The sequence below is a fragment of the Benincasa hispida genome, chromosome 1, assembly GCF_009727055.1.
Source record: "Benincasa hispida cultivar B227 chromosome 1, ASM972705v1, whole genome shotgun sequence".
NCBI lineage: Eukaryota > Viridiplantae > Streptophyta > Magnoliopsida > Cucurbitales > Cucurbitaceae > Benincasa > Benincasa hispida.
Genome location: NC_052349.1, coordinates 64,525,068 through 64,549,217, shown reverse-complemented (window position 1 = coordinate 64,549,217; position 24,150 = coordinate 64,525,068). Strand labels below are relative to the sequence as shown.

General features: G+C 32.1%; 1 protein-coding gene across 3 annotated transcripts; it reads right to left on the bottom strand.

Moving 5' to 3' along the window:
* Positions 1-2,067: 2,067 nt before the first annotated feature.
* LOC120087512 (probable isoaspartyl peptidase/L-asparaginase 3) lies at positions 2,068-6,173 on the bottom strand. Of its 3 annotated transcripts, none has more exons than XM_039044357.1 (7): positions 5,855-6,173; positions 5,328-5,499; positions 4,501-4,565; positions 4,012-4,404; positions 3,883-3,941; positions 3,021-3,125; positions 2,068-2,748 (listed from the first exon to the last, which is right to left on the bottom strand). In XM_039044357.1, exons 1-7 carry the CDS (start codon positions 5,924-5,926, stop codon positions 2,529-2,531), a joined length of 1,086 nt encoding a protein of 361 aa, XP_038900285.1. In that variant the 5' UTR covers positions 5,927-6,173; the 3' UTR covers positions 2,068-2,528. The 3 variants fall into 3 exon arrangements, with proteins under 3 accessions (XP_038900285.1, XP_038900288.1, XP_038900286.1); XM_039044360.1 differs by having other exon boundaries at positions 4,012-4,415; positions 5,328-5,483; positions 5,855-6,155; XM_039044358.1 differs by having other exon boundaries at positions 5,328-5,483; positions 5,855-6,153.
* Between the last annotated feature and the right edge of the window lie 17,977 nt (positions 6,174-24,150).

The window sequence follows — 24,150 nt, the reverse complement described above, 5'->3', positions numbered from 1 at the left end:
TTCCGCGTGCACGCGAGTATATTTTGTTAATTTTACTCGAGTTTGAAGTCAATAAAGAGTCATTCGGTATTTTTTTATAAAAAAAAAAAAAAAAAAAAAAAACGGATCATTTCACATTTTTTACCTAATTTTTGGGTCATCCATCCGACGGACTCAAATGAACAAAGTGTTGAATGAGTTTGATGATGCAACGTTGGTGAGTTTTGAAAAAATATATAACTTAAATTTGAGCAAAATTTGATATTATTGAAATGAGAGAGTTTACAAAAAAAAAAAAAAAAAATCATGAGAATGAGTGGCTGAATTAGTAGAGATTAAATAGAGGATAGAAACTATGACATTTAACTAAATTTAATGTTCAATTTAATGAAATCGAAAGTTTACGGAGAAAACTGATATAAGATGACAAGTTTAGAATTAAAAACTGAAATTTTCCTCAATTCTTACCTTCAAATTGAATTTTAGTAAATGTTGCCATCTTTACCTTCAAGTTTAACTGAGTACTACAAAAAATTGTTCTTTTATAGTACAACAAAGATGAGCTATGAATATTATTTAAGAAAAATGAGGTATAGTTTGACCCTCTAACCTCAAAGAAAATACGTATTAATAATCACAAGGGGACAAGTTAAAACAAATTTACATGCATTTAATAAATGATCAAATATGTATCAACAACGAAATTGATGAAACTAGAAAAATAATAACAATGAAGTTAAAGTGAAACTTTTCTTCATTGTGTATAATAATCGAGCTTAATAAAATGCAAGAAAAGGCCAGATTTTTGTTGAAATTGTCAAGTTCCAAAATTTGTAACTTTTTATTAAAATTGGTGAGTTTGTTTTTTTTAAAAAAGAAAAAAAACTTGAACAGATGAAAAAAATGGAAGCACATGTTTAAATTTTGAGTTCATTAATTCGATAAAAGAAAATTTTTAAATAACAAAAACCACTGAAAATTTTGAATCTATCATGCTAGATTGTGATCTTTTGTTATTATTTGTAAATATCTTGATTCATTTTCCTGTATTTGAAAACAATCATTCGATGAAATTGAACATTTAAGATAAAAATGGAGGAAAAGTACATATTTTATCCTAAATTTTGGATCTATTTTCTATTTGGTTCATAAGTTTCAAAATGTAACATATTTAGTTCTTAAATTTTGAGTTTGATTTCAATTTAGTCCTTTAAGTTTTAGATTGTTACAATTTTGTCATTGACATTTGAGCTTTATTTCAATTTGGCTCTTAGAGTTCAAGATTTATCCTTTTAATCTTGATTTTTTTACTAAATATTCATTTTCCTGTCTTTAGTGTTAATATTTGTTAATTAATTTAAAATAATTAAAATTAATTAAATTTCACTATTTTTCATCATTATTATTTTAAATTAATAGACATTGACATCAATGACTAAAAGTGAGTATTTAATGAAAAATCAAGACTAAAAATGTAAAATCTTGAAACTTAAACCAAATTAAAACAAAACTCAAATCTCAAAAATAAAATTGTAACATTTTGAAACTTAAGAATTAAATTGAACAAACTCAAAACTTAAGGACTAAAGGTGCGTTTTGACACGCATAGTTGGTAATAATTGTTTGTGTTTGGGAAGTGCAAAGTAAAGTTTAATCAAGTCATGGACATCTAGTGTAGTTTTTCATAACCTAAAAAACCATACATTTTTATGAGTTTTTTTAATTGTTTTTTTGTTCTTAACTTTTTGTTCCACCATTCAACGACACACCTACTTTCCAAATTCTTACTCGTTTGAGATGTGAACTCAATAAATAAAAATAAAATTTACATTTTCCTACATGTAACTAGTGCACTTAATATAGATAAAATACTATTATTGATACAATCAACCACCCTATAACATATTTTACGATCGTGGAACATATAAGTTGAACACAAAGCTACCTCTTCCTAAAGTGTGGTGTGGTGGGACAATTAAGAAGTAATTGGTCTTCTAATGCCTATCACAAGAGGTCTATAATATAAGGATGACTTGATCATCCTCAAACAATCCTTCAATGTTAAATTATTATAAAAGACGACTATTATAAATTAATAATTTCAATTTTGTATTTAAAAACACTTTCGCTATTCGAGTTTCTAAAGTTGATGGGACAAACATTGAATCCATAATTTTTACTAACTCAATTCAACTCATGTGGGTGAGCTAAACACTTGCTAAATGTGTAACATTTTGAAACTTAAAGTACCAAATAAAAACTAGACCCAAAACCAAAGTTGTTTTGGCCAAACTCCTACAAGTCAATGTTTTCCATACCTTAATTTGAGTGTTTTGGAAATAACAAGAAGCTTTTGTTCTGCAATTCTGCTCAACTTCCCATCAAGCTTTCACATACACTACTCAGCAGTCATCACAGCAAAGTAATGTCTGTGTATCAACTTCAACTCCAATGCTTATGAGCCAATGCCATATTTTTCAGTGTACATGTGTTTCATTCATGCACTAATCACAGGCACCACAATATCAAAAGTGAAGAGATTTGCAGCATCAGGGATGTACGGTGAAAATCTCGGTGCGATACATTTCTGGGCTTCGAACTGAGTATTGGAATGTCCATCCATGGCAAGCACCGGCATGAGTACCATTTTTGTTTACAGCAAATATAGCTCCAACAAAGTCGGGGAATTTCCTTGCAATCCTTGATATTGCATCTTTAGCAGCGTCCTTTGGCTTCATCCCCAGTCGCATACTCTCAACAACTTGATAGCTGTAATCAAGCAGAAGTGTTTTTGAGACCGAAACGGGACAATTCGACATATAAGAAATTCAGTTAAATATAGGAAAACTGAGGATGATATTGAAGAATTATTGAACAAGCAAATAGACCTGGATCAGTTTGTTCATCATATAAAAGTAAAACATCTCAAAGCTAGTTTCAGTGAGAGCGGAGTTGCATATATAATGCGTAGAAATGGTTTGTTTATAAGCATAGCTTCAGAATTCAAATATTTTGTTAGATGGAAAATTCTCGGTTTTTACCATGGGAGGAAACGCATCATGATGTCACCATCCCCGGTTGCTCCACATGCACCGATATCACTATCGGCATATGCTGAAGATCCTGCTATAGGACCATCACCCACCCTGCAGCAAAGAAAGATAATTCAGAGAGGCGTGATTCCAAAAGCTTCAATGACATCTAGTTAATTGCGCAAATAAAAAATGAAAATGACTTTGATTTCATCATCTCATTCAGTGCAGCTGAATAAAAAAAACGCCAGAGACAAGAAATACCAGCAAGTCTTTTCAGTTAAAATGGGAAAGCAAATCCTTCCCTGGAGAATACACAAAAACTCGAGTTCGTCGTTACAAAATGAGTTTTGACATGCCCTTGGCACTTATGCCCTTTATTATGTGGTACTTACTCAAACCTGCAGATATTTCTGTGTATTACCTAAATCATAATAGCAGCCATATCAAAATTTACAGCTTTTAAGCTCATATTTACATTGCCAATTGAAATTTTCCACTATTCAAAAGCTCCGAGAATCAAGCTTTTAGTGACAAAAGAGGCTGATATTTAGCCTTTTGATACTTGAAAGCCTAAAATATAGTATTCAGAGATGATAACTAAGTAAATCAGCGTTGTTGGTCTCAGCTGAGGCATTCTCATCAAGCATTAAACCCAAAAATTGGAAGAATTTATTATAAGAGCAAGCACACACAAACGCACAACAAAGTAATTTTGAAACTCATGCCGGGGAGAAATTTGATGAAAAAAGATTAAATTAATCAAAAATAGAAATTCCATTTTGTGGATTTACCTAGACGAGATTAATTTGCGTAAAATAAGACCACAGCTTTATCAATGAAGTGAAGAGTAGACAGTTAATAGAATTACCTGCCTGGTATCTTGAAGGTGGCTCCATTGGTGGATGTTCCAACAGCAATGTACCCAAACTATTCCAAGAAACAAATCCTTAATATGAATTTAATGTCAAAGGAGAATGAATTTCACTTATCCACTTACCTTATCGATTACTGCCATCGATATGGTATCGTGACTGTGAAGACCAAAATGATTTGACCTTAATTCAACAGCTCTCCTTGGATCATCTCCTGGACATGTCGTTTCAGCAACTAGCAGAAGGCCATTAGAGTGGTAAGGGCCACAGCTATTGACAGGCACAACATTTTTCCAAAAATTAGGTTGGCAATTGTTCTCTTTCCATTTATTCCACTTTTCTATCGACTCCGGCGAGCTAAGATCTGTGGGTCCGGGAAGACCCATTGAAATGGAGAAAGCAGATGCCTTCTCTCCAACAAGTAAAGTGTGTTTGGTATGTCTCATCACTAATCTTGCAGCTTTTATACCATCCTTAATATACCTCATGGCGGCTACAGCTCCAACTTCCATCGTCACCTAGGCATATCCTTAGTAAAATATAAAACCCTTATTCTGATGCACAAAAATGAGTAACAGCAAATGAATATTATAGAAAACAAGAGAGAAGGTTACCCCATCCATAACCATGGCATCGATTGTTGTTTCTCCATTTTCATCCGGACTTCCACCCGGTCCAACTATCCATAACAAATTACATTAAACACGGGACTTCATATGCACAGATTAATTTATGTATATTAAAGCAACAAACCGTGAATAGCACAATGTGTTTCTATGGAGAAAATTTTGAAGCACGGCAATAACTAAAAGATGGATCGATTCTTCAGGATCCTTCCTTGCTTCAAACAGAAGAAACAGAGATAGAATCAACCGATTCCCTGAATCCTTTTTTGGATATTCCTCAATGCCCCAACTATCCACGAAACGTGTGAAGCAAATGAATAATCATCCACTTCCAAAAGAAATCCAAGAATTTCTCAGATCCTACGAGATCCATATGTTATTTTTTTTCTTTGATAGATGGTGAGAACTTCATATGGGTTCGAATCCCATTGAGAGGTCCACTAGAGAAAATAAAGTGGACCAATAAAATAAAGTTGAGTTTTTATGAAAACAATCTTGAGGTGAAATGGGTGATTTAAAATGCATAAAGCATCCATACTTTTTTCCTGCAGAAGGGAAAACTACCATCAACAGCAGAAAGCAACCTCAACTTCAAAACCCTCATTGCATCATTGTCAAAAAATTGTTGGTAAATCCATTATATTTTTTCATGTAAAGAGAACACCCAATGAACTGCTCAACAAATTTATTCAAAGAAGAGAGAACCAGACACCATAGCTAAGCCACAGAAATGAATGAACCAATAAACTACATATTGAGCACAAATATCTATATTTAGACCTACATCAATTTCTTTATCAAATTAAAATGCCCACCTGTACCATCACATCTCAGTTCTTCACAAGCAGAACATCCTTCTACAACAGAATCAACTGCTGAATAGCCATTATTAACAGCACTCCATGCCCTTTCAACAGCTTCCAAAAAGGGCCATGTGCTTACGACCAAAGGGTACAAGCCTGACTCTCCAGCTACACGTCCAGTCATCTAATAACTCAATAATTGATGAAATATTCACCAAGATAATGGAAATGTAACATTTCAATGAAGAAAATAAGCAGGCGAAACCCTGTAAACATGGATTTAGGGAGGGGGGAGAAATTAAAAGAACATTGGAGATGGGAAAGCTCCCCAATCAGTGATATAGATGACTCATCTGCAGAAAACCCAAAAACCCATAGCCAGCTAGAAAGGAAAATTGAAGAATCGTCGTTCAAAATTTTGGTAGGCGAAGAATTGGGTGTTTCACAAATTCTCTTTCAAAATTCTCAGCTGTTTCAAACACCAAACTGATAAAATCGAAAATGGCATTGAATACAGAAAGATGGTGATGGGTTCTTACCTGGAAGAACAATAGAAGTAGCAAGGCGGAAGCTCGAAGCCGATTATCGGAATCAAGGGCAAAAAGTTCCATATAGTGGAGAATGGAGATGTTCAAATCTGGGGATTCGCTTAAAGGAAGAGTACAATTTGATTAACGATGAACTCGATCAAAGTTCAGTGCCAATTTGATTAAGGTTGAATCTCCTTTCTACTTTTGTGAACTCAGCAATTTTAGCCTCTTTGATAACCATTCAATTTAGTTATGAATCTCCCTGTCTTTGTTTTATTATTGAATTTGAGTAAGATCTCAATATGTCATGATTCTTTTTTTCATTTTTAAAATAATTGGGACCAACAAATCAAATTGCTTCAAAGTTAACCGTATATATTTTATATCGGTTGAATTATAGAATTGAACTCATCACCTCCTCTCGATTACTTTCTCCAAGTATGAAGATATCACTATTCTATCTAATTTGACGACTATTGCAACATTCACTTTGAAAGCATACATCAAGAATAGACCCACTATTAGAGTACACCTCAAAATTTCATCCAATTGTAAATGAATGACTATTATAAAAGAATATTTATTCTCTTACGAAATGACTGAACTTACTTTATTGCATATTTAAATTAAAATAATAGTACATAACTTAGAACTAGAGTACCTTTACGTTTACGTTTTACATTAGGTTACACTAGAGACCGGAACCAATTAGAAATTGGAATTTATGTCTTTGATGTAAATCAGAGGAGCTTTATGCAACTAATCTCTATTTTGACAAAATATCATGAAATGACCATAAAAAAAATTGTGAGGAAACAACATAAATTTGAAAAATAGAAAATTAATAAATAAAATAGTCATGATCAAAAGATTTGTAGTTCGAATCTCTCCCTTCTTACTTGTACTAAAAAAATTTCTTATCAAATTAACCAATAACAACAATAGAATAGAACTTTGATCATTCATCATTAACATTTGAATGTTTGGAGGGAAATTTTTGTTTATTTTGTATGGTGTAGGAAAATGGTTAATAAAATCAAATTAGTGGACTTGTTAAACCACTACAAATAATCCAGAGTGAAAAATTAAAGTAATGATTCATAATGAGATTTGGTAATAAAATTGTTATAATCGTAATGAGTTTATATTCATATATAATCGTAATAGACATCAATCTATAGAGAATGAGTTTTTTTTTATAATTGTGTTTACTACAAACTGATACAATCCTAATAAAGAATCCACTAGTGTTGTTTACTTCCATAGGAAAATGTAATGAAATATAAATGATTACCAGAATTTCTTTGTTATATTTCTAATTAATTTAAACATGGTAACTAAATAAATAAGGGTAAATCGTGAAAAGTAAGTAAAAAGATAATGTGGATCCCACGTAATAATCAAAAGATGTGAATTTCACGTGATAATTAAACATAATTGGATTAATGACCTTATCCTCCGCAATAAAACTATGTTTGTTGATTACAAATTTTGAGAAAAATGAATTATAACTAGTGATCTTCAAAATATCTATTCCTGTGGGAATTAAAAAAAAAATTATCATTCAAGTTTTATTCATTTGAGATGTGATTCTCAAGTAATTGTAATGGGATTGTTTGAATCCCTATTAGGGTTTCTTGTTGGGCTTCCTTATTTTGTTTTCAGGACCAAAGAAGAACAAGTAGATGAAGGCTCAAGAAGCAAAGGTTGGTGAAGAGCTTGGTTGGGAGCAAACCACGTAAACAATTTGATCTTCACACACGTGTTGGGTAAGAAAATTATTTTCTTCTGATCAAATTTGGATGAGTGAATCCATTTTGGTAAAGTTACTCTTTCTCTCTACCTCGAATGTTGTCTCTTATTTCTCTCTTGTTCTTGCTTTCTGAAACTAACAGATTAATGGTGATTTCTTGTTGTTTGCAAGGATGAAAAGAACACATACAGAAATAAAGATGAAGGGAAGAGGAAAGAAAAGCACAGATATACGTGGTTCAGCTAAAATAGAGCCTACATCCACGGGAAGAAATCCTTTTTGAAGAATCATAGATAAGGGTTTACAACTTTTACAATTTCGGATCTGATCTAATATTTAAATCTCATATCAGTTAGTTTCATGAGATGTAAAACTAGCCGTTGTAAATTTGAGTCGTTGGATTCATCTTCTTTCAATTCTCCACTTTGAAACCAATGCATGCATTCTTAAAAAATAACTCTTCCAAGCTCTAACACTTTATTCTGTCTCTGGTAGGTTGAAGCCGATAAGCTTAAGGCATTTATGAAGCTTGAGCTTTGGAACCGACTTCGTCAGCATATCAATGGCGTTCTCTGAGATATGTACCTTTAAAATTTCTATTTCCCCTACTTCAATTTTATCTCTAACAAAGTGGTATTTTATATCGATGTGCTTGGTTCTTGTATGACATTGTGGGTTTTTGGATAAATGGATAGCACTTTGGTTGTCAAAGTAGATTTTAACTACCATTTGATCTAAACCAAAGTCTTTCATTAATTCTTTAAGTCACAATGCTTCTTTTATTGCTTATGTAAGAGTCATATGTTTAGTCTCTGTTGTAGATAGGATCACTATAGGTTGTAATGTAGCTTTCCAACTGATTAAATTAGGACCAAAAAGAAAAAGGTAACCTGTTAGGGATCTTCTCTTGTCCAAATCCACATAGTCAACATCTACATACCCATATAACTCTAACTTTGATTGATTTGACTTCTGATAGATTAGGTTAGAGTTTTTGGACCATGTTAGATATCTTAAGATCCATTTAGCGGCCTCCCAGTGTCTTTTACTATTGGGGTTGATACCCTAAATCTCGTAAGGTCCTGTAGTTTGTAAACCCATGTATGAATAAACATTTGTGATGTAATAATATGAGATATTTTCTTCACTATTGTCTATGAAATATGAGATATTTTAGTTGCATTAACCACAAACCAAAAAACTAAGATAACTGGTTATCGTTGTAATTTAAGCATGTATGTGGAGACATACAAGTGGATCATGCCTTAAGTGATAACCTAAATGGTCCATAGTATATGGATAAATGAGGAAAACCTTATCTTGGTGGCACTATGGATATGACCCACTTTGTGGATGTTAAAGTGTTATAAAGTGCTACAAATGGTTTGATCCTAATCATTCATGTGAAGACATGTGAGCGGGTGTATCTTATACAAAGGAGTTTGTATAAGACCGAACCACGAAATGTTTAGTCTCGTTATATAACGTCGTTCATGATAGAGACTTTCATTTTACTAGGATGACCATAGGTAATATAACCTTAATCCTAGGTGAGTTGAGAACTCCTGCCTATGAGGGCGGTCATTTGATTTATATGGGTGCGAGTGGCCAGATCGCCGACTCAAATCTACCATCTTGGGGATTTGTCTGATTAAGGAGCTGGGAACTCAGCTACACAAGACGAAATTCATTCCTTCCCCGAAGTAGGGGTAAGTAGATAGATTGCTCCCTTAAGGGCTGATTCTGGGGCTTGAACAATGTGGCGCCACACTTTCTCTTGGCTCGAGAAGTGTTTACTCATAGTAGGACTATGATGTATTGTTTATTAAAGGATTTAGTGGTACTTAAGAAGTTAGATGTACTACAGGTGCAAAACGGTAAATTGGCCAAGCTGTACTTACAAGCAATTTGTGAAGGGTTATCGTACTGTTGATTGGTTATATCCAATGGACACAGAAATATGCCTATAGTGTGAAGAGTGCAGCTGTTGGTTTTTAATGGAGTGCCCAACAATTAACGGATGGTGGATATCGTGATTAAAGAGTTTAGTCAGTTATTCACGTACCGTTGGAGCTTCAAGCTACAGGTCCATAAGGTCCCCTTGGTAGCTCAATGGATTCAAGTTGAGAATCAGCTTTTGGGTTAGGTTCAAGTGTTCAAATTAACAAGAGGGAATTTGATTATATATGATATAATTAAATTAATTCAATTATATGTGATATAATTGATTTGATGTATTAGATACATTAATTGGAGGAATCGATATAAATATGATTTATATTAAATAAAGAAGAAAAGAACTATGGTTTATATATTACATATGAGGTGATATTAAAACTATAGGTTATAAATATAATATGATAAATTAGTTATTATATTTATTTATAATAAAAACAATTATGAGATAATTGTTTGGTTGGTTATTTGTTTCTCCTTTAACTGTGAAGTGGGAAGTTATTATTAGTTTTAATAACTGAAGAATAAAAGTGAAAATTGTTTTCATTTTTCAAAATCGGTTAACATTTGATCGAGTGAAAGAAAGAGCTATACGATAGCCCTTTGAGAGAGTGGGCGATGAGCGAGTTTACTAAACGACAGCTTCTCGTTTACTAAACGATCGAGTACCCAGTCTATATGATAGACTTGAAGGAAATCAGACATGAGGATTTCCATGAGCAACGAAAGGATCGTTCCAAATTCCATTCGAAATTAAACACTAATAATTACAGTCAAAACGGAAACTAACAGGTCATGCAACAACTAGAAATTACAGTATGCTGACAAGATGATAATAAAGGGATAAAGTATGTGTACCTTTGAAGACTCGTTCTTCAAACTCCCTCGATCAATTTCCAATCGTCTAAGAACAGCAATGCTCGAACACAACGATCGGAACAACAACACAATCACAACGAACACGAACCCAACGAATGGCCTTCAGAACCTCGATATAAATCGAGTTGAGTGTGGACACCACCACAAGGGTTACCTTGGTATTCTCGATATGAGAATCCAGGAGTTGTGGGCTCTGTATGAACTTGGTTAGAGGAAAAGACTGAAGGATAACAATTGTGTAGACAATTGAGTAAGTGGGAGATGACGCAGTCTATCGTATAGAAGATGTGCTCAATCGTGTAGAAGATGGCAACCTATCATATAGACAATTCCACGCAATCATTAAGCTACGATCAGCTGATGAACTATCATATAGATAATGTCCACGATCGTTTAGTCTCTCTATACTATCGCTTAGTGAAACATTTTCACTTATAGCCTTGTCGTGAGTTACTTTCCGAAAGTAGCAATTCTTATAAATTTAGGAAAACATTTTTCCTTTTATCTCACGGTTACCATAAAACCACCAATAACCTCCTACTCAATTGGTTATTAGAGAAAAAGAGATAATTATCAAATAAATAATATTATTACAAATATATATGATAACCAATTTATCATATTAGATTTATAATCTATAGTTTTAATATTTCATCTCATGAAACATATAAACCATAATTCTTTTCTATTTTATGGTACTTAATGTAAATCATATTTATATTAATCCTCCACTTGATGTATCTCATACATCACACAAACAATATCACATATAATTGAATTTACTCTTGTCAATTTGAACATTTCAAATCAACCCCAAGAACTGATTCTCAACTTGAATCCATTGAGCTACCGAGGGGATCTTATGAACCTGTAGCTTGAAGCTCGTACATGAATAATTGACTAAACTCTTTAGTCACGGGATCCACCATCCGTTAACTATTGGGCACTCCACTAAAGATCGACAACTGCACTTTCCTTGCTACAGATATATTTTGTGTCCATCAACCAATCAACAATACGATAACCCTTCACAGATCGCTTGTAAGTACAGCTAGACCAATATACCGTTTTGCCTCTGTAGTTACATCTAACTTCTTAAGTACCACTGATCCCTCTAATAAACATAAGTCATAGTCCTACTATGACTGAGTCTTCTCTTCCAAAGAGAATCTGTGACCACTATGTTCAAGACCCGAAATTAGCCCTTAAGAAGCAATCTATCTACTTACTCCTACTTCGGGAAATGAGTGAATTTCATCTCGTGTAACTGAGTTCCTAGCTCCCTCATCAGACAAATCCCAAAAAAGGTAGGCTTCTCTTCTTCCCTATTTTTAGTCTCAATGCTTTTTTTTTCTCCTCCCCAACTTCTTTATCTTAATGATAGGTAAAGGATGGTAAAACCCTAGGAGACTACAAAAACCAAAAGGGATCCACACTCCACCTTGTTCTAAGTCTCAAGGGAGTCACCAAGAAGCATAAGAAGAAGACTTACACCAAGCCTAAGAAGATCAAACACAAGCACAAGATGGTGAAGCTCGTTGTCCTCCAGTTCTACAAGGTCGATGGCTCTGCAAAGGTGTAAAGGCTCAAGAAAGGGTGCTCTAATACTGAATGCAGCACTTGAACTTTCATGGCTAACCACTTTGGCTGATACAACTGCAAAAAAAATATTGTTCAACCAAAGTTTACAACAAAGTTGATGGTGATTAGATTTTATCTTTTGTTTTAGTTATGTTTTTGTTTTATCTAATAGATAGGAAGAGGATTTCGTTTTCAATTTTAGAGGGTTGCAACATCGTGAATTTCAAAGAAGGAGTATTACGGCAACAACTTCAATTTTCAGAGGCGTAAGGTTGCGACTTCGATTTCTAGAAGACAACTGGGGAATTTGTTTTGATTTTTAGAAGAGGTTTGTGACTTCAGTTTTTAGATGTTGGCTGCGATGTTGGTTCTAATTTGCAGAGGTAAGAGGAATTTAATTTTGATTTTTAGATGGAAAACAAGTTTTGGGTTTCAGTTGTTAGAATGAGGCATGAGAAACTTTTCATGGGCTTTTAATGTGGTAACTATTTAATTTCAAGTGCTCTGTTAAATGTTTGTTAATCTGATTCTCTGAATACTTTAATTTTTATGTTTCATGAAGCTCTGGTTTTTGAAATGTAATTTGGTTTTAAATTTGGAAGATGATACAAACTGACTGACTAGATATGTTTTGCAGTAGCTTTTAATGAAAGTTTATAAATTCTAATTGATTTTTTTGGGGTTTGTGTTTGTTAAGCGTAACAACAATGTAACTGGTCGAACAGTGAAGAAGGCAAGGGTTCAATCTTCTCCAAACCAAACAACTTTAAAGGTAATTTTTTCTTTTTCTTTTTCTTTTTTTTTTTTAAAAAAAAATATTGAAACAAAACCTAGAAAACCAACCCATATAGAAATAAAGACCGAACCTTACGTACACATCTCTTATTTGAATGGAAGATTATGTGAGCCCTATTAAAATAATGTGATTGATTACATATGTTGCCTTGTGTCGTTGTAGAATTTAGATTCTTGATTTGATCATCATTTTCTATTTTTACTTGATTTAAGTTGCTTTTTATAGTTCAACATGGTGGCAAATAAATGAGTCTTAATTTTGAAAGAGGGAGCTAAGTGATTTCTTTTGACGTATACAAGTTTATTGTGTGGTTCTGAAATTTAAATGCTTAAGTTCATAATATAACTAGTTCAACATATGAAATGTTAGGTACACTATTAGTTTCTTAAATTTATTTGTCTAGTTTCTTCTTTTAATGTTTGTTACTAACTTACTAATGAGAGCTTAGAACATGTAGATTTTAAGCCAACTTTAGGCAACATGTTAGAAATTAGAACATATTCTCATTCTCTATTTCTATAGATTATTATTCAAGCTATTTGTTCTAGATATGATCTAGTTATTGGCACAACGACGGCTCCATCTTATAAGCATAATAACTTTTGCACATCCTAGAATCAAAGTGTCTAGTTAAAGAGACTCACCCAAGTGAATTAAAGAGATTTTATAGATTATTTACAACACGCTGCTAGTAAGTAAAAAGAGTCTTAGTTGTTATTTGTTATAACATTGCTCTGTACTAAGTTTTTGTGATGAGAAGAAAATGAAAGGAATTTCTACGATTGCTTTGCCTTTTTCTTCGCATCTCAAATTTTGAAGGGAGTGTTACTTAATACCTAGACAATATATATCCTTGAATTTCAATCTAAAAAAGCTTTCATGGTTTGTAAATTGATAGGTTACTTAATATGTTATTGTCTACTAGCTAGCTTTGATTTTGGATGAATTTCAATCTGGAGAAGCTTTGATGGTTTCTAAATTGATAGGTAGCCGATATCTAACGAATAAGTTAGTATTTTCTTTTGTTTTGTTTTGTGTGTTTTAAAGGAGTTTTTACTCATGGAAAGGAGTATGATATTCTTGTTACATGTCAAATCACACTTGTGGAGGAATTTAGAAGTATGCAAATAGAAGGAAGATATCGATCATGAGGTATGGGCCTTGATCGAGTGAAAGTAAAACAGGCCTTGTTCTTCCCTTGTTTTTTTTTCCCATGCATGTCCCTCTGCCAACACCCCATAATTAGACAATGTCAATCGCAACAATCCTCTCTACTACACTCTTTTCCACAACTTCATCTATGGCTAGGTGATTCAACTTCTTGTTGCAATTTTTAGGGCCTTTTTTTATTCTCTTTACTTTGGTCGTGATTTGAAATTATTGTTCGGTTCAAGGTTTCGTGCAAGTTGGATAGGTAGATTGAGTTCTGTGTGCAGGAGATGTTATAGTGTAGTACTTGAATCAACAATGTGATATTGATTATAACTTGGAATCCAAAAAGTCATTCAATGCTCTGCATTTGATTTGGTTATTGCCAACCAGTTAATTTTTTCCGACTCTAGTGTACTTTTTGCTTTGAACTAACACCCAGTCCTTTCTCTTTTTCAGCCTGCAAAGTTTGTGGCTCGAACCTCAAAGTCCACTTTAAGGTTGTTTTATTCGACTTTGTAGTATTTGAATGTTGCATTTTTTATTTAAGATAAAAATCTTCTCTTAAAGAGTGATATAAATGAGAACACGTGTTGCTACACATGTAATTTTTTGTTTACTTTAATGTTTTGTTTACTGATCTTATTGAATGTCCTTGTAATAGTTTTTCTACTTCTATCTAATGTATAAAATGAAGGGAACTCGACATGAGGAGATCCTTGAGCGAAAGCGGAACGTCCAAATTCCATTAATTATTGAATATAAAATTTACAATAAACAAATAAATAGGCATGCATTCAAGATTAAATTATAGCATGCTTTTACAAAGAAAATAGGTTTCAAGAAATCTCACCTTTGAAGAAACTTTCTTTAAGTAATTCTTCGTACTATTCACGAATTGAACTCCTTTTTTGTGGATCTCCTTCACGCACGGACACTACCAGTCGAGAACCCTTTGTATTCTCTTTTAGGATTCAATGATTCAAGCAGGAGTTATGGGCTTTGCTTGAGTCCTAGGAAGAGGGAAGGAGATGGAGAGGATGAGAGGGAAGTTTTTTTTTTTTTTTTATTTATTCGGGGAACCTTTCTCTTAGATTGTGAAAATAAATTAATAAAATAGAATATATAATAACTACTTTATTATATATATACTATATGTTATATCAAATATAACTATATAACTTATAGTTTTATATTACATCAAATACAACATAAACTATAGATTTTATTCTCTCTTAACTATACATGGCATTTAATATAAATCATATTTATATTAAATCCACTTATATGAATCTCATTCATATAAATGATATTTGGATCATATCCAAATATTTTAATTTCTCTCAATATAAATCATATTTATATTTAATTACATGAATCTCATTCATATAATTGTATTTGAATCATATTCAAATTTCTCTCATAATGTATCAAATACATTATAATTAATTATACCATATATAATTAATTCCTTCAATTAATTTGAACACTTCAAATTAATCCAAAGATTAAACCCTTGTTGAGCTACTGTGGGGACCTTATGGGCCTGTAGATTGAAGCTCCAACGATACTCAGATAATTAATTAAACTCTTTAATTAAATTATCTAACATCCGTTAACTACCGATCACTCCACTAAAGACTAACAGCTACACTCTTCGCACTACAGATAAATTTTTGTGTCCATTGGATATAACCAATCAACAGTGTGATGACCCTTCACAATGTAAGTCTCTATTATTAACGGTATTATATAAAGAGACTAACAATTTCGTGGTCCGGTCTTAACAAACTCTTTGTATAGGATACCTCCATTCGCATATCTTCACATGAATGATCAGGATCAGATCATTTGTAGCACTTTACAATACTTGTAACACCTACAAAGCGGGTCGTATTCGTAGTGTCATCGGGATAAGATATCCAACCTTATCCATATACTACAGACCGTTTAGGTTATTTTTAAACAAGTTCCACTTGTATGTCTCTACTTTTTTCCCATCGGAATACGGATGAGATCAAAAAGGCCATCATTGGAGCAAACAATGCAATATACTTGTTTACATTACATGAAATAACCTCGGATCTTAGTTTATTGGATTGAGTATATGCTTATAAAATAACACTTATTTTATTAACAACAATATGTTTATACAGAGTTTACAAACTACGAGATTACAATGAGATTTAATACATCATTCCCAACATAAAATTGTTTGATTGAAAGCCATATTTCTTGATTGGTGAAAGAAATTCATTAGATTGTTAACAATATTATCGTAAAAGGTTTGTTTCTCGATCGAGGTTTTGTAATTTTTTGTTTACTTTAAAATCTCTCTTACTATTAACCTCTAGGCTTCATTGTCGAAGAGTTATGTATCAGTTATGAGTCTTATGATTTGGGATTCTATACGAAATTTTGGATAACTTCCTATTTCAAATAAGTTTCTTAGATTTGGATATGGCGTTTGTTTTTTGTTCATCAGTTAAGGATGATTCGTTCTTTTCAAGCTTTATTTTGAGTTTATATTTCCCTTGTTTTCAAGAGATGTATTTTTTAATTTTAATTCAATTTTGGTTAATGTGTGTGGTATTGGTGTGTGGCTAGTGGGACCATGAGTAGAGATTTGTGTAGGAGTTTGTTATGAAGGAGGTATGAATTTTTTCTTTACTTATCCGTTCTCTAGATTTCAATAATATTTATTTGAATGAGCTTGATTATTTGATCTCAATAGCGAGGCATGGGAGGCTTAAAACTTATTCCAGGTATGCCAAAATTTATTTCCATTTTTTATTCGGTTTCTTGCTAGCTTTTGTTCATATATGGTAGATTTTATTGACATATTCTCAAATCTCGAAAAGGCATCTAAAGTTATGAGACGTGAGTGGATGTGCCTTTTCTTTTATCTCTATATATGATTTGTATTATTTTAAAAACATCCCTACACGTAATTGATGTATTTGTTGTGGTTTTTTTTTTCCATATATGCTCATGATTACCCCTATGTATGATTTATATTCTCTAATGGTTGCTTTCATTCTATTTATTTTAATTTTGTCAAACGACTTAATGGCTTTGATTTGTCCTATAAACTAAATTATCTCAAATACAGCCAGTTTTGGCGGCTTTACTTGCCCCTTGGATGCCTATATATCTCCTTAGTGGTCCAGGTATTTTAGATAGTAGTTATTTTATGGCCAAGGAGGACCTACGATGATTCCTTCCCAAATAGGCTCATTCTATTTGCTTTAGAGACTTTGATGGTTGTGTTAATTTAATGCTTTTTCATCTGCATTTTTTTATGTGTTAGGATGTTCTTTGTTCAAAATTTGTGTATAGTATCTTCAATTACTAGTAGTCACTCGGTGGTGTTGAAGTGTTTTTGTTTTCCAATCTCGATGAATGGGTTCTTTCTTCATTTGGAAATTTATTTGAGTTATTAAAATAGTCGTGTTTAGGTTAGGTTTTGTCTTGCATTCAAGGTAATAGTTTTAACGTTTCTTAAAATTTTCTTTATTTAATTAATTTTCTATTGTTGGTATTCACATAATTATATAGTTATATATTTATTATAGGGAATTTATTTCAAATGGTAAAACTATTGAAAATATTTACAAAATATAGCAAAATTTTAGAACTATCAATGATAAACGTTGATAGAAACTAATAGACTTCTATCAGTGTTTATCAATGTCACTGAGAAATACTGATAGAAGTCTATCAGTGTCTATCAGCGTCTATCATTGATAATTATAAAATTTTGCTATATTTTGTAAATATTTTGGTTCATTTTTCTATATTTGAAAACAACTCTTTATTATATATATTTATGTAGGTGAATGGAATGCTATCTTACTCGAGTAAAGGAATCAAAGATGATAACTCAACTACACGATAATGAAAATTTGAATATTTGATGAATTTTTATTTTGTGAACAAATTTATGCCAGTGATTACATTTAGTAAATACTTTATTTTGTATCGTTTGGATAACTTCTTTTTTCTAGATAATTATTGACTACTTTATTTTGTAATGTTAATAGATTATGAATAAAAGTTCGTGTTATTTAATGTCTTATGAAGTATTTATTGTTTGTGGATTTAACTAAAAATGAGTACCTGGAGTAAAATTTATTAAAATTTAATTAATTTAAATGATATTTAAAAATAAAATGATTTTATTTTTAACATCAAAAATAAATTATAAATAAAATAATAATTGTTGAGAAAAAAATTAGACCTTTTATAGCCACGAGTAAAAGGTATAACAAAATTTATACAGCAAAAAAAAACTACTAAAAGGTTATTATAATAATTGTAGTAATTAGAAAAGAATAAAAAAAAAACTTATTATAACATAATATTAAAGCTCTAAATACAATATTATAGCGTTAAGAAAATTTTATTATAAGTCAACGATAGCATAGTATTTTAGCTATATAAACATACTATAGCTTTAATAAAAAAAAACTCTTTTAGATGTTTTTATAGCAATGTAAATAAGCTATACCTTTATACTCTATTATAGCACCCATTATAGCTTTACAAAAATGCTATAAAAAAGTTCTAGACTTTTAATAACATAAGCTGTTAGGACCTTCGAAAAAGATAAGAAAGTCCACCTCAATTCCCGTGGTGGAGAAGTCAGCTTTATCCTTTAGTTTCTCTTCCTTTTGCATAAACATCTCTTCCTCTCTGAAAGTGATATATCTACTGATAATGAATCTTTTCTCAGTTGGATGTCACATCTTAAATCCTCTGACTCCTTCAGTGAAGCCAACAAACATGCACTTAACAACCCTAGCCTTTAAGCTTTCCCTTGTTTTGGTGCACAAACCCCACACACCCAAATACATTAAGGTTATCTAGGTTAGGATGATGGTTAGACCACTTCTCTTCAGGGGTAAATAACTTTAGAGAAGTATGGGGGCACCTATTTAAGGTGTAGATTGTGTAAGCTGCAGCTTCTACCCAAAATTTTTCCCTTAAAATTGCATCACACAACAAACACCTCACTCTTTCTATTATTGTTCTATTTAACCTCTCGACAACCCCATTCTATTGAGGTGTGTACCTCACAGTCTTATGCCTTGTAATGTCATTCTCACTATAAAGCCTATTAAACTCCTTATTGTAGAATTCAAGCCTGTTATCTGTCTTAAAGTACTTTAGTTTCTTAGATGTTTGGGTCTCTATTAGCATCTTCCAATCTTTAAACTTTCCAACACCCGATCCTTGGTTTTTAGAAAGTATATCCAGTTTTTTTTTAGAAAAATCATCAATAAGAGTTAGAAAGTACCTTGAGCCACTTAGGCTTGGAGTGGTCAGAATGAACATAATCAAGTATGCCTTTGGTAGTATGTTGAGCTTTTGTGAAGCTTTGCTTAGTAACCTTTCCTATTATGCAGTGTTTACAAAAGGAAAGGTACTCATTGATTCCTTGGAGTAAAACTCCTTGCTTTGATAGAGCTTGCATTCCTTTAGCACTAATATGTGACTACCTTTTGTGTCACAAGTCTGCTTCTGTCAAGGCTGAAATAGCATAGGCTCCATTCAACATTTCTTGGAATCCTTTAAAACTTCTAGGACCTCATTCTTTCCTTTGCATTCACACGCTATGAAGTTTAATATACCCAAAGATATCAAATTTCTCGAGTAAAGATAAATATGTCTGACATTCCTAAGAAATTTGATTGATCCAACCTTCAACTTTAGAAATATTGAGCTAATTCCCTTGATCTTACAAGCTTCATTGTTGCCCATGTACACCAATTTTTCATCTAATTCTTTGTAAGTGTTGAACTAAGATCTAAAAGGTGGCATATGATAGGTACAACTAGAGTCTAGTACCCAATCAAGTTTCCCTAAAGGGTTAACTTGGTTGGATTTGTTACTTGTAGAGGTTAGAGCATCTAAGTAGAAGAATGAGCCTTCAACCACAGAAGCTTCAAATTGTTTTCCTTTCTATTTTTTCTCCTTTTCTTGATTCTTCCTCTTCAAACTATAGCAGTCTCTCATAAGATGTCCTTTCTTCTTACAGTAATTGCACCTCAGCCTAGTTTTAGGTTTACGTTCTTCACCAGGCTGCTACCACCTTTATAATGGTTTTGCTTGTTCTTGTTTTTCACAAACAACCCTTCTGCACTAGGTTGTTCTTTCTTGATGACTTGGAGCTTTGATTCTCTATTCCTTAATGTTGAAATAATAGCATCAATAGTTATTGACTATTTGCCATATTTCAAGGCATTTTCACCTCCTTATAGGCTTCGGGTAGTGAATTCAACAGGACATAGGCCTCATTTTCATCACTTATCTTCTCACCAAGGCTCTTGAACTTAGAAACTATCTTCTTAAACTCATCCAGATTGTCAGATAGTGCTTTAGCAGAATCTATTTTTAATGTGAAAAATTTTTCCTTAAAAACATTTTGTTAGGTAGATCTTATAAGTTGTGTATTGGTCAATTGTTTGTTTTAAGATACTATCACTGAGGTTGAGAACCAATGTTCCATAAGCTTCTAGTTCCATGTCTTCCTTTTCTTGAGCTGTAATCATAGTAGGTAGAGTGGATGGATCCAAGAGGGCCTTGTGGGTTTTCTGTTGTCCGAGAATTGCCCTGATTTTGGCTTTCCATAAGCCAAAATCACTCTTTCCATCAAATTTCTCTATCTCAGACTTTGTTATTGCCATTTGTAATATGAAACTTACTTGATCTTACAAAGATTTGTCTTCTTGATTATCTTGATGCTCTAAGAAAGCTTGCCAAATGATCTTTAACGCTCTGATACCAGTTTTGTTGGGCTTTCTTAATTTGTTTTCAGACCCAAAAAAGAATAAGTAGATGGAGGCCCAAGAAGGTTGGTGAAGAACTTGGTTGTGCAAACCACGTAAATAATCTGATCTTCACACACGTGTTGGGTAAGAAAATTATTTTCTTCTGATCAGATTTGAATAAGAGAATTCATTTTGGTAAAGTTACTCTCTCTCTCTACCCCCGAATGTTGTCTCTTATTTTTCTCTTGTTCTTGCTTTCTAAAACTAACAAATTAATGGTTATTTCTTGTTGTTTGAAGGGATGAAAGGAACATATATAGAAGTAAATATGAAGGGAAGGGGAAAGAAAAGTACAAATATATGTGGTTCAACTAAAACAGTGCCTACATCCACGAGAAGAAATCCTTTTTGAAGAATCACAGATAAGGGTTTACAACTTTTACAATTTTGTTTGACATATATAATAAAAATTGATTTGATATGATATTTATATCTTATATCAGTTGGAACAAACTCAGAATCCAAGAGGTACCTAAAGAAAAAGGAAACTCACCACTCACTGGTGAAAGAGGAGAAAAGATAATTGAAGGATATAAAGAAAAGAAGAGTCCTTGTTCTACCGATCAGGGCGGTTAGCTACGACGAGCCTGTTCCTCGTGTTGCTGTTCACCTTGTAGACGGAGGAGATATAGAAAGTGTGTCGTGCTTGATTCATAAGATTCTATAGTCAGTTACCTAAGTTTTGAAGAATAGATTTAAAAGATCCTCTAACTAATAAATCAATTAAAAATAAACATAAAATTAAGTAAATAGATGATGTGGCAAATGACTTGGAAAAACATATATTATTTTAATATTTATCACATCTCTCTTCTTCCTCTCCTATTTACTCCCTCTCTCTCCTCTTGTTCTCCCTCATCTCCCCGATCTCTTCTCTTCTCTCTAATTCTGACGAAGAAGATGCAAGTCGAATAAAACTTGAGTAGAATAAACAAAATTGTTCAAGTTTGATGTAGCCTCTACCTCAGATTGCCCACCTGATAGAAATTGTTCCACCACAAAAAAAAAAAAAAAAAAAAAAAAAAAACTCAGATTCAGTTCATCAAGGTAATTAACCCCAATGGGTCGTTTGTTTCATGGGCATCTGGATTACCGCGTTTATTTTGCAGTATTGTAAGGTACCCCATCATTTGAAGATTTCCCGAGCATCCTAGAATGCGCAGATGGTGGGCATCTAGAGAGTTTTAGATCTCTCCTGAAAGATGAGTTTTCTAGATTCTTGAGTTGAAAGCATCCCCATTTTCCATTTTTGTCATTCTTTTTTATTTTATTATATATATATATATATATATATCTTCATTTGCATTATATAATTAAAATAAATACTGTCAACCATATATATCATATATTTTTTATTATATCGTAATTATTATTATTTTTTGGTAATATATTTAATTTTAAATTTAAATAAATATTTATTTTATAAAAAATCTTAAATTATGATATATTATTTTGTTGAGGAAAATAACATATAAAAATAATATAAATTATACTAATTTTAAAAGAAATTCAAATTGATAAAAACAAATATGTTATATAAGTTCAAATTATATCAAATTGATTATAAATTACTAAATAGTCGTAAGGGCATTCTTGAAACATTATGTAAATTTAAGATATTTTCAAGTAGAAATCTTACGAAACAAATACAATTATCAAAATATTTTTAGATATCTGCAAAAATATTCTTACAAAACAAACATAGTAATCTAAAAAGTTCGGACATCTATAATTTCTAATATCTATAATTCTGGTTATCTACATTTCCAAAAGGTTTCCCTTAGGTAAAAAATCTTTAAGCTATGTTTTTAATGACTTGCCATAACTCCATTGTCCTGCAAATTGCAAAATTCCAATCCAAAATCAAAATCAAGAGACTTTACATTAGATGGGATTTCCCTTTTAAAGGGGTTTGATTTGTTGCTGCAAGATTGCAGCAAGAAAGGCCCTAGGAGCTTCCTTAATGGTGAGGGCTGATGGGCCATTGGGATGCTCACAACTGTGTACCAAAAAATTGCCATCGTTAGCGTTTTCAAGTTTTAAAATTTCAAAACAAAAGAATTTGATGAAGTAAAAGTAGGGTTGGCAACGGGGCCGGGGTGAGGTGGGGGGCGTCCCCCGTCCCCGGCCCCGTAGGGAAAATTCTCCCTCATCCCCGCCCCCGACCCCACCATTGGGGCGCATTCCTCATTTCCCCGTGGGGAATCCCCTACTAGTTCCCTGCGGATTCTCCATTTTTTTTTAATTAAAATTTGATTTCCCATTTTTTTGTAATTAAAATTTGATTTTATTTAAGTTTTTTAAGTTGACTGGCGGATCTCCACGAGAAATTTTACCTACCCTAAGTAAAAAATGAATTGTTAGTGTTTTCAATTGTGTGTTTGTGTAATGTTTACCCCTAATTTTGTTGATATGATCTATACTTATCATGAGGTATCATCTTTTCTTCTTATAATTGAGAGTAAAATCCATTTTAGAGAGAACTGGAGAAGAGAATAGAGATGGAGGGGCATGAGAGAGAATTGATTTATTAGTTGGCAGACTTTTTAAATCTATTCTTAAAAATTCAGGACTAAAATTATCCATTTTACCAAACACACCTATTCTTGAAAATCCAAGGACCAAAAAGGTATTTTTCACTAAAATTTTTAGAGGCTCAAAATTACGGATGTCTAACATTTTTAGATAACCATCTTTGTTCTACAGAAATATTTTTGTAAATATATAAAAATATTTAGATAATCACATTTGTTTATTATTATTTCTACTTGAAAATATCTTAAATTTACATAGAGTTTCAAAACTGCTCTGTGTGGTTATTTGTTATAAATTGAACTTATATAATACATTTGTTTTTATTAATTAGACTTTCTTTTCAAATTAATATAACTTTATAATTTTTACAGGTTCTTTTTCTCAACAAAATAATATATATTAATTTAAGATTCTTTATAAAATACATAATTTGAATTTGAATTTCTTTCTTAAAAAATAACCAAAAACGGTGAAATATATGGTTGATAACATTGACCTTAATTATATATTTATAATAATACTCTCAACATAAAAACCTGAAAAATCCATGTTTCAAAATGACATAAAAAACATAGAAGATGCATAAAAATCTCCAAATGTTAGAGCATTTAAAATTACAAATCCGATATTTACGTAAAAATCAAAATATATGATCTCCTATTGTAATTTAAATATTATTTGATAATATTTTCGCCACCAAAATTTCAATTTTATTTTCGAAGAAAGTTTACTCTACCTCTATTCTTATTATTATTATTATTATTTACTCTGTTCCAGATGTAAATCTTTCTTTGCTCTCCATTTTTGTCTGCCACTCTGATTT